The 15,577-nt window shown below is 42.1% G+C and overlaps 1 protein-coding gene across 1 annotated transcript in view; it reads left to right on the top strand.

Moving 5' to 3' along the window:
- The window catches only part of GABRB3 (gamma-aminobutyric acid type A receptor subunit beta3), a 159,662-nt gene that overhangs the window by 123,989 nt on the left and 20,096 nt on the right, over positions 1 to 15,577 (top strand). The window contains exon 6 of the mRNA XM_033100294.1: positions 1,413 to 1,550. Within this exon, the coding sequence (XP_032956185.1) occupies positions 1,413 to 1,550 (138 nt within the window). The remainder of the gene's footprint in view (positions 1 to 1,412; positions 1,551 to 15,577) is intronic.

Here is a 15,577-nt window from a genome sequence, read left to right as displayed (position 1 = left end):
ACAGCCAGCCCCCGCGGGAAGCCAGGCTTGAAGTATGTGCGTGGAAGAAGGGGTTCTCCCAATTTTCTGGTGACCTGACTACACACATGTGGGAAAGGCTTTATGTAAGTCAAGATGCAAACGTGGGGAGAGTGAGCCACGAGACGATCTGGAAGTGAGTCCGCTGGGAGGCCACAGTGCTGGTCTGAGCTGCAGCCAGAGGCCGGGGGGCTGGGCTGCGAGAGGGAGGGCGCGGGAGTGGACATGTGCTCACAGTGCATGCGGGCTGCTCCTGGAGATACGTGGGGTCCTGATAAGGAGTTCGGGTTTGTTTTGCTAATTACGTTGGGAAACCTTTGAGGGTTTTAAGCAAAGGAGTGGCTTGGTCTTATCAGCTGATGCCGTGACTGCCAGGTGAGAATGGCATGTGAGGGAGTCAGACAGGGTGTGGATAAGGCAGGAGGCAAGATGTGACCGCCCTGACCCCGGGGAGGACCACCGCAGAGGGGGCTGGAAGTGGCCTGAGCCACGGGAGCAGTCCTCCCCATAGCTGTGGGCTACTTGTCTCCTGTCACACGCTGAGCGTCTGCTGTCGGTTGTAGTTCATGTTTAAATCCCAAAGTCTGTATGGATAGTGTATTTTTCTCCAGGTGTGAGTTTTAATCGACCTTACTGATCACGTTGACCTAACCCTTTAGAAGACTCCTGGGCGCTACAAGTATCATCAGGCTTTGTTGTCCTATTTGCTTGCTCTCAAGAAGTACTGGACATGAGCACTGTGCCAAGACCGGGCTGTGAGCTCTAATCCAGCCAATGACCACGAGTGACTTCTAATGGACTGCTGTGTGAATCTCTGAGGGCCAGCAGTGTCCCCACAAAAGGCATTTCTAAGGATGGCAAGCCTCGTGGCCAGGGGCACCTGAGGAAACCATCGAAAAACGCCGAGGAGAACTGTGCTTTCGTTCTGAGAGTTTCTGAGCTTACAAACATTGATGCCACCCTTGGAGTTTTAACTTTTCAATAGCTTTTGAGAGGAGTTGCCTTTCCAGAATTCTTCATAGTTGAGGTCTCATATTTTCTTACAACCATCTTACTCACCACTGTTAATGTGTTTTAAATTCACTTCTGTGTGTCCTGACCAGCCGTACAACTGGGCTGTGGAAACAGAACCTGGTCAGAGCGCTCAGCCTTCCCACATCTTCTGCTTTTCAACAGCAACCCAGTGTAAATCAAACAGCAGAAGGAACACAAGAATATTCGGAAGTTAGTTCTTTGATGACACTTCTTCTCATAGACAATCACAGCCAACGAATCTCCTTGAAAGGGGGCAAGCTGTTACTTCCGTTTTACTAGTGGCAGTTTCTTGAGCCTTGTATGTAGACAAAATGCTGATGCTTCGTTTCCACCATGTCCCTGCTTCTCTCTCCCGGCAGATGGCTACACCACCGATGACATTGAGTTTTACTGGCGCGGTGGCGACAAAGCTGTCACCGGAGTGGAGAGGATTGAGCTTCCTCAGTTTTCCATTGTGGAGCATCGTCTGGTCTCGAGGAATGTCGTCTTTGCCACAGGTAGGTCCTGCGTCCACGCCCACTGCGGGGCTGACGGTCTCATTATGATAGACCCTGCAACTGACTCACAGCACCGGGTCCTCCATCATCAGTCATTCAGCGTGTTAGGCGCCCTTTCCTGTCCCTAATGGACCTGGGAAGCTTTGATGGGTAGAAGGGATCACCTGACAACGAGAGGCTCCCTGGGGCCTTATTGAGAAGTGAAAAGACTGAGGGTGAATTTAACCAACCCATGTTTGGTAACGTACGCAGCTCTCATTCTGGGCAGATGCAAGGCCCCTGGTGGCCTTGGAGGTAGGCAGGAAGGGCACAGAGGAAGCCTGAGGAAGGGCTGCTGCTCTCCCAGAGGCCGAGACCTCCCCTTCTGGGCTAGCAGGAATTTGGACCACCTGCAATTAGAGGTGCCTCTTCACACACCGTCACCTGGTGAGGCTGCCCGGGCCTGGACATCATTGTCACCTGTTTCAACTGTCCAAAGACTGAGCAGGTGCCTTCCGCTCTCCTGTCTGTCCTTGCTGAGGGTTTATTAAATGATAACCATATGCATTTCTCGGTGTTCTTACTGAGTGCTCTGTATTGTAACTGAGATAATAAACAGAAGTGCTTTGCAAACTGTAAGGTATTATGAAGACCACCACTCTGGGTTGAAATGCTCAGTGAAGGCAGAGCTGGGACGTCCCAACCTCCTGTCATTATAGCTTAACGACAACGAGTGGGTGCGACTTAGCCCCGTTATGAGGCCGCAGCCTGCTCTCTGGGCGCCTGGCCTCTGGCTGGAACACCTGTGACCCACGGCCACCCGCCTCCCTCGCCGGGCCACCTCCTACTCACTTTTGAGCTGAACCTGGAGGCCACTTCCTCTGGGAAGGTTTTGGAGCCTGCAGTGCCCGTGCACTATCTCCCCAGGCTGGGTGACGTGGCTTCTCTCCATGTCCACTGTACTACACGGACCCTTAGGAGGGACCTGTCCCAGCGTGCCTTACCTCCTTCATGTCCCCACCTGTGTAATGCCTGACCGCAGTCACTGGGAAGTGACGAGTCAAGCACCAACTTCCCTCCTGTCCACCCCAGCCTCTAAAAACTAACAGAGATCCCAAGTACAGACAAAAACTGCCATTTTTAAGATGCATTCCCTCATCTTTTGCGAGATGTCTTGCAAATGTCCCTGCAGTCTCTCCAGAGAGGACGCGCCAGGTGCTTACCTAGGGAGGACAGTGAGAGCCAGCAGAACCTGGGGTTCCCGGCAAGCGATAGTTCCCACAACCAGGGCTGCTGTGTGAGGCCCTGAAGAAAAGAAGGCGTTGCTTTTAAAACCGGGGTTCAAACTGTTCTGTGCTTGGAGTGATCTGAGCCCAAATCTGCTTGGGATACAGGTGGTATCCGCTCAGTGAATTAATCTCGCCCATGCCTGCCTCTGTTTGCACCATGCAGTGTGGATATTAGGTGTTGCCATGAGAACCTCTTATTACATTGTCATATGCCTCATCAGAAAGCCTGCTGACATGTCCGTGGAGGGTCTTGTGCTTCGACAGGAACCCGTAGAAGGCCTGGAATGGCCTTCCTGAATCTTCTAGTTCAAAGCACCCAAGGCCAGTCTTTTTCTTTTAAGTATGTAGGTGGTAGAATGTACTCAAAACACGTGTGGAGAAAATGACACTGCAGGTGTGGGGGAGAATATTTGAACTGTGCACAGACCCATTACGCCATCAGAAGGCAATGTCATGTCTTCTTTCCTGTGTTTTCCAAGTTTCTGCCTTTTCAGGGTACAGCCAGGGGCTCCAGATGTCAGCTATCTACCTCTAATCCCTCAAAGAGCTTGCGCTTTTAAATGATTCTAATTTGCCTGTTTACATAGAAATGCCATAAGTCACATTATTTAAAAAATATTATAAAGTGAAATATCATGTCAGTTTATTTCCCTCTCCACAAGTGTTCTGACTTAATGCGATTTTCATGGTGAACTGGGTTGAAGGACTCTCTAGCTTGAGAAAGAACAGAGGCTCTGGAGAGGCAGAGTCCATGTTGACGATACAGCGTGACTCCTTCTGGGGGGTGTAGACACAGGCTGCCACCCTGCGTCTCCAGGACAGTGGCTGGAGGCAGGCCGGGAGTGGGGAAGGTGAGAGAGGCATGTAGGATGCAGAGTTTCCGGAGACACTCACTCTCAGGGTCATGCATGTGAAATTTTGTGCCTCGTCCTGCGCCCTCATCCTGTCCCTTTGAGGACCTTGTAGACGGCTCCTCGCCGTGGTTTTCCCTGGGCTACAGTCCTAATCCGTGTCGAGGGTAATAGGGTTTTGTAGGCTACAGGATAGGGAGCACATCCCAAGGGAGTCAGGAATAGTCACTCAACAACTGGCATGAGCTGGAGCCAGGCCTGGGACCCTCGGATCAGAGAGGAACATGGACGTCCTGTCCCCAGGGTTCTCCCTGGGCCTTCCGGGTTCCAGCATGTTCCACATGGTCTCTTATGTAGAGGGGTGTTTAGCAGGAACTAACCATAGTAAGAGATCGTGCTTAAATATGTTTAACTCTTTTGCTGCGTTAACTGATTTCAAGTTTTTTTTTCAAAATGTGTCAGAAATCTACAAAAAACAAAAAGTTGATATTTTGACTATTTTATGCATTTGATAATAACAATTTGAGCTGCTTTGTATATAAATGACATTATTTTTACGTATAAAAATTTCCCATTGTTATTTATCATTCTTGAAAAACACAAAAATATGGGAAAATGTACATCTACTTTCCTCAACTTCCTTTCTAGAACACTGACAGGATTTTTTGTACTTTACTTTTGAGTGACAATTCTCAAAACAAGGAACAGCACACTTGCTGGTTTCCAGGGCACATAGCACAATAATACGTGGTTTGTTTTCGTTTGCAAACACCTTGCCCGTTGTTTGCACACTGTGAGGGCACAGTGCTGCACACGCAGCAATCAGGCTGCTTTTTCTCGTCCTCACATTGCCAAGGAAAATGGCGCTCTGTCAGCCTAATTTCTTTTGTGCAGACATCCTGCAACTCCTCTTATTTCCATCTTTGCTTGAAAATGCATCTAATAAGCTCTGTATAACGTTTTCCCTGAATTTCCGCTGGCTCAATTTATTGTTAGGGATTTTTTTGTTGTTGTTTTTCTTTTTTAAAGATTTTACTGTTAAAATCTTTAACAGTATTTAAAGAAGGGGAACAGAACTTTATTGGGGAACAGTGTGTACTTCGGGACTTTTCCAAGTCAAGTTGTTGTCCTTTCAATCTTAGTTGTGGAGGGCGCAGCTCAGCTCCAGGTCCAGTTGCCAGTTGCTAGTTGCAGGGGGCGCAGCCCACCATCCCTTGTGGGAGTCGAACCAGCAATCTGTGGTTGAGAGGACGCACTCCAACCAACTGAGCCATCCGGGAGCTCAGCTGCAGCTCATTGACTTCATTCTAGTTGTGGAGGGCGCAGCTTGCTGGCCCAGGTGGGAATCGAACCGGCAGCCCTGTTGCCCAGAGCTCACACTCTGACCACACTCTAGCCACCGTCTGCCCCTTGTTAGGGTTTTGAATGTTGTAACATACACAAGGTCTGACAAGTAAGTTCGCAAACTTTTCTAGGATGAGTTCCTGAACTTAATTGTCAGACCTCGTATACATATGTATGTATTTATACACATATATACACATTATATACATATATATACCCATTTAGAAAGATATTGCTTGCAAAATAGACGCCCCTTGAATTTCAACATGGACTCATCCACACACAATTCCTTATTGCTATTATGGGTGGAAATAGATGTATCCTTCACTAAATCTATTATGCGCTTGATTTTTGCAAGCCTATCAGTCTTGGAAGATTCATTGTCATTATTGGAAAAATGAAGGAAGGACCTAATTAGTTAATATTCATCCCTTCTAAAAACAGGGTTAAAACCAGGAGTTTGAGTCAACCAATAGGTATCCTGAAAATATGACACTAATGTTAGCTTGCACACCAGCCCCATCCCAATTTCAACAGCTACAAATGCCTTAGGTGTTTCCTGTTCTTGCATGTTGATGGCCGCACTCACGGATTTCCGGTGCTGGAGTCAAGTGCCTGCGAATATACTCGAACTCCACAGTAGAGGGAAAAGCTGTTTTCAGCTCGTGGTGTAAACCTGAATGCCGCAGATGGAAATATTCATTCGGATATATCTGGCCACCCTGGCAAAAATGTTAAGAGTCTCAGACCCCAGAGTTCAGAACTAACTCTGAAACTCGCATTGTGATCGGCAGCACGTTATAACCTCTCTAAAAACAGAGATATTAATTACATCTCTTAGGTAGGGTTGTTGAGAGGATTACATGAGTTAGAATAAGTAAAAAGCCTAAAATAGTGCCTGATCCATAGTAAGCAGAGAATTCGACCGGTATTACTAGGCGTATGTTCAACCCTAATCAAATGAATCATTTTCACAAAATTGGTACTATATAAATTAATGACATTATCTTCAAATATTTAAGGTACTAACGTAGTATATGTTAAAAGAAGAATTCACATAAAACCTCTTTGTACCTAGGGAAGGAATTAAGTAGATTTGCCCAGAAGGAGGGAGCTGTATCTGCAAGAGTGTTTTAAAGACAACAAAGAAATGACTGAGTTAGTTCCTATCAACAACTAAATATTCAGTTCCTACCATGATTCAGCGAATAGGGTTTGGAAGAAATATTTAAACCTCCTGACAATTTGGAAGAAAATAAGGCAAGACCTTATTACTCACTCTAACTTCCAGCCACAAGTGGCGTGCTGTATTATAATTTATAGCGCCTTGTTGTAAAGCTTTTCCACTAATGCCTGTTGCAGACCGCTAGTGAACAATTTTATTAGTCCAAGTTAAAGTATAGGAAACCTGAAGCTCAAGAATACTAGTGATTTGACCATATTTACAGATTAAAGTCAGGGAAGCCAGATTAGTCCTCAAGTATCCTGACAAGTAGGACCCCTGATGAATCTGTTTTGACAAAGATTTACAAATCGGTTTTTCAAACGTTTAAATGGTCATTTTCCACATTTACATATTAATGCCATAAGGTTTCTTACAAAACGTGTGAATAGTTGGAATAACAAACCCTGTCCACAGTGCCCAGGTGCAATGTCTGTGTGGCCCCCTCTTTACCTTCCTGTGTTAATGGGCCATCAGTTCCTGATGGGCAAAGCTTACTCATATGCAAGTTTCCAAATACCGCTGTTGGGTTGGAGGCCTCCGAAGACCTGGAGTTGCTTAATCCAGCACCCAGAGCTTCTCAGTGGCTGATCACCTTCCAGCCCATCCTGCAATTTGCTGCTAGGTTGGTGGCCTGAAACGCTTTTCACAAAGCCACTACGCAGCTCCGGAGCCTTTGATGACTTCTTTGTCTGCAGCATGGAGTCAGGGCTCTGTCACCGTGAACCCAAGTCTAGCTCCAGCCTCTCCTTGTCAGTGGCTCACAAGCATCCCCAACACGAGCCTTTGCCAGAGGTGCTGCATTTATCTTTTTCTCTCCTCCAATCACTCACTTCTAGATTTTTGCTCCTGTTACAGCCCCATTTGATATACATTTTCATCCTTTTTTTTTTCTGTCCAAATCCAGTACATTTATCAATGAACAGCTGAAACACCAGCACCTCTGCTTGGCCTTCCTTGAGTATCTCTGACAGTTATCTTTTTTCTTTGGAAAACTTTGAGTCACACACGGTATCATTTCTTTGTCGATGGCCATATATTATTACTCTCATTCTCATGTATAGCCAACATTTAATAAACATCTTCTGAATGAATTTTTTGCTGAGGGCTCCCACAGTGCCCAAACCCCAAATACAGGTTCTTCTCAAAAGGCAGAAAAGAGGAAAAAGAGAAAAAACATTTTCATTAGGCCTATTGTATGTCATTCACTATTTAAATCGACTGGATTCCTTGGAAAATTCTAGATCTATTACCAATATTCCTTCTTGATCCAGAACTATATTTTTTTAATGAAAGAGTTTATAAGGCGAATACTCAGATTATTCTTTGGCACCTACAGTCTATAAAATTAGGCCAAACCTGAAAACATGCATGGATAAGTCATTCCAAGAAAGAGAAAGGAGGCCAGATCAAAAGGAAAGCAGTGACAGAGGGGAGTCTCTCCCGCCTGTTACCTAGATGTGAGATGACAGATTTTTTATTTCTGCTTTAACCACTTAAATAAAGAATGTTTTTACTCTGGTCAATAGATGTCCACTTAATGTGTGGTCTAGTTCTTTACAACTTGTTAGGGATTTGTGGTTGAATTTCAGGAAATAGTGAAAATGTCTTTTTAAAGTAAATGCAAGCTTAAATCAGTCTTTGAAATTCTTTTGATTGAAACATGAAAAGAATACTGGTCTTCTATATAAACTTTGGGAATGGTGTAAGAAATTTTCACTTTTAAACCTGTTATAGATAGAAAATCCACAATCATGTAAAAGTCGGGATCTGAAAATTTCTCTCAGAAATATTTAATAAAGCAAATATTGTATTTTTTTCTAATGACTGAACTTAAACAAGGGACTCAAGTAGGAATCTCAATAAAGGGACATCTTTCATTCATTCTCTTACCTAATTCCCATTTAGCTGAACATAATAAATATACACGTGTTACTGAAGCATTTGCCAACAATATCCTGTTGAATGTCCTTAAAGCAAACAGATCCCAATGCATTAAAAACTATGTGACAATTTAAGTAAATTGTCAAACCTTGCTTGGTGGACCTTCCTATAGGCGATAGGAAGATTTAGAATTTTCCTCCTGCTTTATTTTTTATACATAGAGAGACCTAGATTTTAATGACTTTAATAATAATTTTTATAACTGCTCTGTATGAGCAGATACAGAAAAATATTCAAAATATAAAAGTAGTGCTAAGTCAAATACCAGAAAGTGAACAACCGTGTAACTGCCATCAGGTTCGAAAGGAGAATGTTGCTGGCACGCCAAGTCCCACAGAGACCCCTGCTAATTTTCTCACCTCCCGCCTTCCCAAAGGGAGCTGCTGTCCTGCGTCACTATAGTTAATTTTGTGTTTTTGAATCTCTTTTAAAAATTAGTTTCTGGTGTACAAAACAATGTACTAGTTAGACATTTATACCCCTCACAAAGTGATAACCCACCTCCCCCAATCTACTACCCCTCTGACATCATACGTCGCTGTTACAATTCCATTGACTCTATTCCTTATGCTGTACTCCACATCCTGTGACTATATATATATATTAAATTACAGTTGACATTCAGTATTATTCAGCTTCAGCTTGAGGTGTGCAGAGCAGTGGTCAGGTACCCACCTCGTCCATGAAGTGGTCTCCCTAGTAAGACAAGTGTCCATCTGACACCCTACGAAATCTTGACATTACTGATTACATTCCCCACACTGTCTTTCGTATCCCTGTGGCAATACCGTGGGTACCAGTTTGTACCCTCTAATTCCTCACCGTCTCCCTCATGTGTTTGAATCTTATTCATGGGATAATGGACTTTGGATTATTTTGTGACTGCTTTCTTTAACGAAACGTGGTGTCTGTGAATCCCTCCCACGTCACTGGGGTTCTTTTCTTTTCCTTTGTGTACTACTGTGCAAATACATCACAATTCATTTATCCACTGTACTGCAGGCAGATTTACAAGCAATGCTACTGCGCACATCCTTGTACCTGTTTTGTGTGACTATGTGCGCACATAAATATATACACTTATACCTAGAACTGTGGGTGTTCAAGCTTAATGATGTGTCAAGCTGTTTTCCAAAGTGGTTTTACCAACTTACATTCATACTAATAACGCATGAGTCTTCCTTTTGCCCTACATCCTTGCCAACTTTTCAGGTGAAGTTGACTGCTGGGTGTTGGGTGCTATCTTGTGGTTTTAAACTCATTGCTGTGAGTGTTAGTGAGACTGAGTGCCTTTTCCTATTGGCTATTTGGAGATCCCCTTTGGTGGATTACGCGTGCAAGTCTCTTTTGTGAATTTTCTGTCATTCATTTATTGGAGCGACTTATACATTCTGGATGCCAGCTTATTGCAGGTTGCTTTTTCATTGAGACTTCCAGTCCACCTAGAAGTGGTTTTTCTGTGAATGGTGTGTTGTATTCCTCAGGTTTCATTATTTCCCACAGCACTGTTGCTCTGTTTTTGCAGCAATGTTTTTGTCATAAATTGTTTGCATGTGTATGGATCTGCTTTGGGACTTTGCAGTCTATACCGTGGGTTTATTGCTTTATCTTTGGGTCCTTACCTCACCGTGTTAATTACTGTCACTGTAACTAGAGCAGATCCTTGCTTCTCTTTCTTTTTTATTTCCTATTGACTTGATGACTTTGGGCCCTTTACATTCCCATATAAATTTAATAATCAGTTCATTAATTTGTATATAACAGTGGTTTGACTTATTTTTAGGAATGTATTAGTTAGTTTAATGGAAAGTGACATGAGTATAATCTTCCAATCTGTATATATTTTCTCTCTCCACTTATTTCAGTTTTCTTTAATTTGTCTCAGTAACATTTTAGAGTTTTCTGTATGAATAGAAATTTTGCACATCGTTGTTAAACTTTTGTAGGTGTTTGATGTTTTCTGATGTAATTATACATGGTAAAATTTCTTACCATGATTTTGTGTTTGTTATTGATATATGAAAATATAATGATTTTGTATTGAACAACCTTGCTAAAGTATTCACTATTTCTGATGACTTATCTGAAATGATGTTTTTGCTTCTTCCCAACACTGCAGGGCACTTTGTGCACTCTGACTCCGTGTTTCCTCATTCTGACTTTTATGTGCCACTGTCGTTATGTACCATATATAATATATATATATATATATATATATATATATATATATATATATATATATATATATATATATGCCAGGAGTGCCAAAAATATATGCACATTTTAAGAAAGGAAAACTGTATTAAAATTGTAATACTCAATATATACCAATAACAAAAGATGAATACAAGTCATGTTTGACTTCTGCAATTACAAGAGGTGCTCAAAGTGGTTACCATTAGTATAATTTTAATACAGTTTTTTTCCTTTCTTAAATGTGTATACATTTTTTGGCACCGTGTGTGTGTGTGTGTGTGTGTGTGTGTGTCTGTATAAAATCATATATGATATTGTTAAATGAAGCAAATGTTCATTTAGATGAGATTATAAATATCCTCTTTTCTTTGTTATTTGTTCTTTCCTTTATCTCCAGGTCTCTATCTGTAAATGTTTCCTTCTGCCCAATGAAGACATTTTAAAAATATTTTCTTTAGTGTGAGCCACCTGGCCACAACTTTCTTCTAGGTATTTTTTTAAAAATCTGTCTATGATTTTATATTATATTTATTCTTATCGGCTGTATTTGCTAGTTACAGAAATCTAGGTTGGCATTTCTTTCCTTTTCCATTAAAAGACAGCATTTCATGTGTCCGGCTCCCATTTCTATTGAGAGGACACTTGCTGGTTTAATTGGTGCTAGTTTTTAATTAATCTAGTTTTTCTCCCCCTCTCGTTGCTTTCATGATTTTTCTGTTTTTCGTTCATTGGCATCTATGATGTGCCAGGGTATTGTTTTCTCTCTAATTACTCTTTTTGGAGTTTGTAGAGTTTCTTGAATCTTTTACTTGAGGTCTTTCAGCAATTTCGGAGCATAGTCAGCGATCATTGCAGTTGCTTTACTCTTTCTCTCCTTTTCTTCTAAAATTTGTGTTCCACTTCTAATAATTATGGTGTTAGATCTTCTCATACCACCTATATATCTGACCCTCTTTTCCAAAATTTTCATTTTATTTCTCTTCATGTTTCACACTCTGAAAATTTTCTTCTGATTTTTCTTTCTGTTCAACAATTCTCTCTCCCATTCTGTGGGTTGTCTTTTCATTTTCTTGATGTGGCAGAATAATAGTTTGTAATTTTGGTGAAGTATAACTTACCTATTTTTTTTTACTTGTGATCATCTTGCCCTGATTTTATACATGAGGAAATTGAGGGTCTGAGAGGATAGTTAGTCAGCTTCCCAAAGGAGTAGTTCAAATAAATCATGAGTGTGAACCTGGGTGGTTCAGACACCCAAGCTCTTTGCGCCAGTGTCAAGCGATAGAACATTCTGCATTTACTGTGGAGGGTCAGGATGAGAATCACTGCCTGGGTGAGAATCTTTTAAAAAGATGTTTGAGCCCCAGTCCTGTTTTTCCTCTTTCTCTTTCCTGTTTTATGAATATACATCTCTTTTTCTTCATGGATTTTTGGAATGTATAATAATTAAAGTGACTAGTAATGGGAGTGAGAAAATTAGTCACTCTGTTTTGAATTTTTGGTTGTGTTACAAGTAGAAAGATAGGTTATAAATGAATGAGGTACATGATAAAGACCCAAGAGCAGCAGTGAGCACTCACCAAGCTTCTTAGGCGGTGATGAGAGAGCTGCACACAGTGGCTGCCTTGGAGGGGAGACGCACATGCACAACGTCTGAGAAGCTCACGAACTGGTTGCAACGATGTTGCTAACCGTTTTTGATTTCAGAGCGATTATTCATTATGAATTTGTACCAACTGGACAAACAGTTAACCAAGGTGACTATTGGGAAGTGCTGAAAAGGCTGCGTGAAAAAGTTAGAAAACCTGAATTTTTTGCCAACAATTCACGGCTCTTGCATCATGACAATGCACCAGCTCACACAGCACTGTCTGTGAGGGAGTTTTTAGCCAGTAAACAAATAACTGTATTGGAACCACCTCCCTACTCACCTGCTCTGGCCCCCAATGACTTCTTTCTTTACCCAAAGACAAAGGAGATATTGAAAGGGAGACATTTTGATGACATCCAGGACACCAAGGGTAATATGACAACAGCTCTGATGGCCATTCCAGAGAAAGAGTTCCAAAATTACTTTGAAGGGTGGACTAGGCGCTGGCGTCAGTGCATAGCTTCCCAAGGGGAGGACTTCGAAGGTGACCGTAGTGATATTCAGCAATGAGGGATGCAGCACCTTTTCTAGAGTGAGATAACGAACTGGATTGTCTGACCTCGTATGTAGGTCAGCTCTCTGCAGTTGCTAAAATATCTGCTTATTACTTTATAATGGATTTGGGTGACTCTTCTCCCTCCACCAAGGTGACATGATACTTGATGTCCACATTTTTATGAGTTCTCCAACAATATTAATGCCTTGGACAGCGGTATTGATTTAGACTGGATTGGCGATCCAGAGCCTTGCTTTTTGGCCGTCACTTTTAGTGCCTGTGGGGAGGAAGGGCTGAGATCAGCGTCTTCACCAGACAGCCCTGTATCGGAACAATGCACTTGTGCTCAGGGACTGTCCTTCTGTCTGTTGGCTCAGCATCTACTTGGGAACCTGACATGTCTGCATTGGCACACAGGCTTTGGGGCTTCTGTGCCTTTCCCTTGTAATTTTGAAGCTTCTGTTCCTGTTTTGAAGGGGATATCTTGATGCAGCTAACACACCACTTCTCAACTTTAAATTATTAGCCACGAGCTATGACCAGTGGGGAGCTTTCCCCTGAGACACCGCACACATTATGGCCTTCGTCGTATCAGCGTAGGACTTTGTCTGACAGAGCTACAGAAGATCTTTCAAAGCTCTTTAAGATGCACATCAAATGGCAAAAGCCTTTGCTTAGGATGAGTCTTGACATCCCTGAGCATTCCGGTGTTTGGGAACATTCTGAGGCTCTATCTCGTGGCATCTTGAAAGGCTTTCCTTCAACTGGTCCTGTTGGGTCCTTTACCTTGAAGCCCCTTCTGCTTCCTGCCTGAAAAGAATCCGATTGAACCAGGAGTATCTCAGTTTACACATCATGGACCCTCTTCCTCGTCAAGAAACCTCGTGCTCTAGAATATTTTGTATCTCCACTGAAGTCCTTCCCTCTGCTTAACCGAGGCCAGTTCTGCATGACTCTATCCCTGACTTGGGTTAAGAGCTAGTTGACAGCATAGACTCTCTTCTTATGCGTTTCCGTGTCTGCTCACCACTCCCACCTCTGGGATCATGAGACTGGGATGGGTGGGGCCTATAGTGAATGCCTGAAACGTCTGTGGATTTGAAGTGACACTTCCCTTCCAACAAATAGGATGCGTTTACTAAACAAATATGCAAGAAAATGGTATATTTTCTTAATTCTAAGTTCTGTGTTAATGAGTATGTTGGCAAAATTTCAGAGATTTCAAGGGATTTTTAAAATCAGGTTAGTATTCCCTTCCTCAAGGACTAGAATGTTCTTCCAAAGGTCTGACGGTGCCCTCCTGTCATTGGTCCCCGTATTGCAGGAGGCAAATGTCCCCAACAGAGTGTCAGCCCTACTTCATGACATGAGTACCGATATTTGCTGCTGTTGGAAACAGTTTCCCTGAAGAAGATGTACTTTGCAAATGTTAAGAAAGTTGGCTTGTAAAATGGAAAGTTGGGGAATATGATAGCTCGCATTATCATTCAAAAAAGATTGGCTGCTTTTCCCTGGGAGAGGACTAAACTTTATGTCCAATGACATAAAGATTAATGACAAGACTTGCTCTGGACAATGAAATGTAAGGGAAAGTATTGTGCCACTTCTGTTGCTATGTCCAGCTGTGTTCCAAATAGTGAAGGAAGGATTCCCAGAAGACAGGGCATTTGGCCAAGGCCTTGAAGTACAGCTAAGGGAAGACATGTGTTAAGGAGGGGAGAGTGTGAACCAGCAGAAGCAAGAAATATGGACCATGATTTTGAGACAGTGAGGATACTCTTTGGCTAGCAAATGTTTGCTTAATGCAGAGGCATGGCGCAATATAAAACTGAAGTTAATTTGGGAAAGCATTTTGGAAAAACTAAAATTCCTAGGTGAGCATTTGAGCTTTTAGAAAGCAATGAGCCAGAGAAAATTTTGGATATGGGATGACAGGGGGTGCCCCCACTATCCTTCTGGAACGTGTGGATGGAGCAGAGGGCTAGGTACCTGGAGAGGGCGGGGACCTGAGGAGGCTCTGACCGGGCTCCAAGGTCCACCTGTCAGTGATCCACATACATGTGGGGTGTGGGATGCAACAATAGGGTGTGTCAGATCTCTGTCAAGGAAGCTTATTCCATTGACGGTGCTGGAAAAATTGGTTAGCTGGAATAAAACTCAATGTACTCCTTCACTTCATATCACATACAGAAACAAGTGCCAACTCCCAAAGTAGGTTTGTGGTTAGATCTCAACTGTGAGCTTAGCTAAAGCCTACAAAGAAGCTTTAAAAATAACAAGGAGAAAAAATGGTGTGGTAGACTCAACTACATTCAAGAATTTAAGTATTTATATATCCCCCCTTCCTCAAACCCGTTACAAGGTGTGAAACAGCTGGAAAAATGCTTGCAGAGAATATAAACTAGGGCTAGTATCGAAAGAACCTAAATGAATAGGGAAAAACATCAAGAGGAAAGAGAAACGAGAAAAATGAGTAAATAGTATAATCAGATCATTTATGAGATTAAATACAGAGGAAATCACACATTTATGAAGTATTCAGTTAAAAAAAAGTGATTGAAAGGACAAATTTTCCCAAGGAAATTAGCAGAAGTTATTTTTTAGAAATTACATAGTATCGTCATGTTTACAAGGTGATATACTCACAGGTATTTCTATAACATGCTCGTAGTGGAGTGTACACCGGTGTGATAATTTTGCAAAGTAATTTGGCAATACATATCAAAAGGCTTAAACATTGGCCTAGCAATTCCTCTTTTGGCATATTCATCATATTCATCCTAAGGAAATAAGTCTAAATATAGCAAAAGGAGTCTACTCAAAGATATTCTTTAAGAGTATTATTTATAGTTTTGCAGAACTGGAAATAACCTAAAGTTACAACATTAAGGAAAATGTATTTCTAGAGTACATGTGTATATATTTAATGTGTACATATGTGTGTACATGTGTATATACATTAGAAATAATTTTAAATTATGTTTACAAATAGTTTGTAATAAGTGTGAAAATGTTTATTCTATGACGACGATATGATATATGCATTTGATCAGAG

Source organism: Rhinolophus ferrumequinum, chromosome 28, assembly GCF_004115265.2.
Source record: "Rhinolophus ferrumequinum isolate MPI-CBG mRhiFer1 chromosome 28, mRhiFer1_v1.p, whole genome shotgun sequence".
Classification (NCBI taxonomy): domain Eukaryota; kingdom Metazoa; phylum Chordata; class Mammalia; order Chiroptera; family Rhinolophidae; genus Rhinolophus; species Rhinolophus ferrumequinum.
The sequence above is the reverse complement of the archived record's forward strand: the minus strand, read 5'-3'. Positions and strand labels throughout refer to the sequence as shown.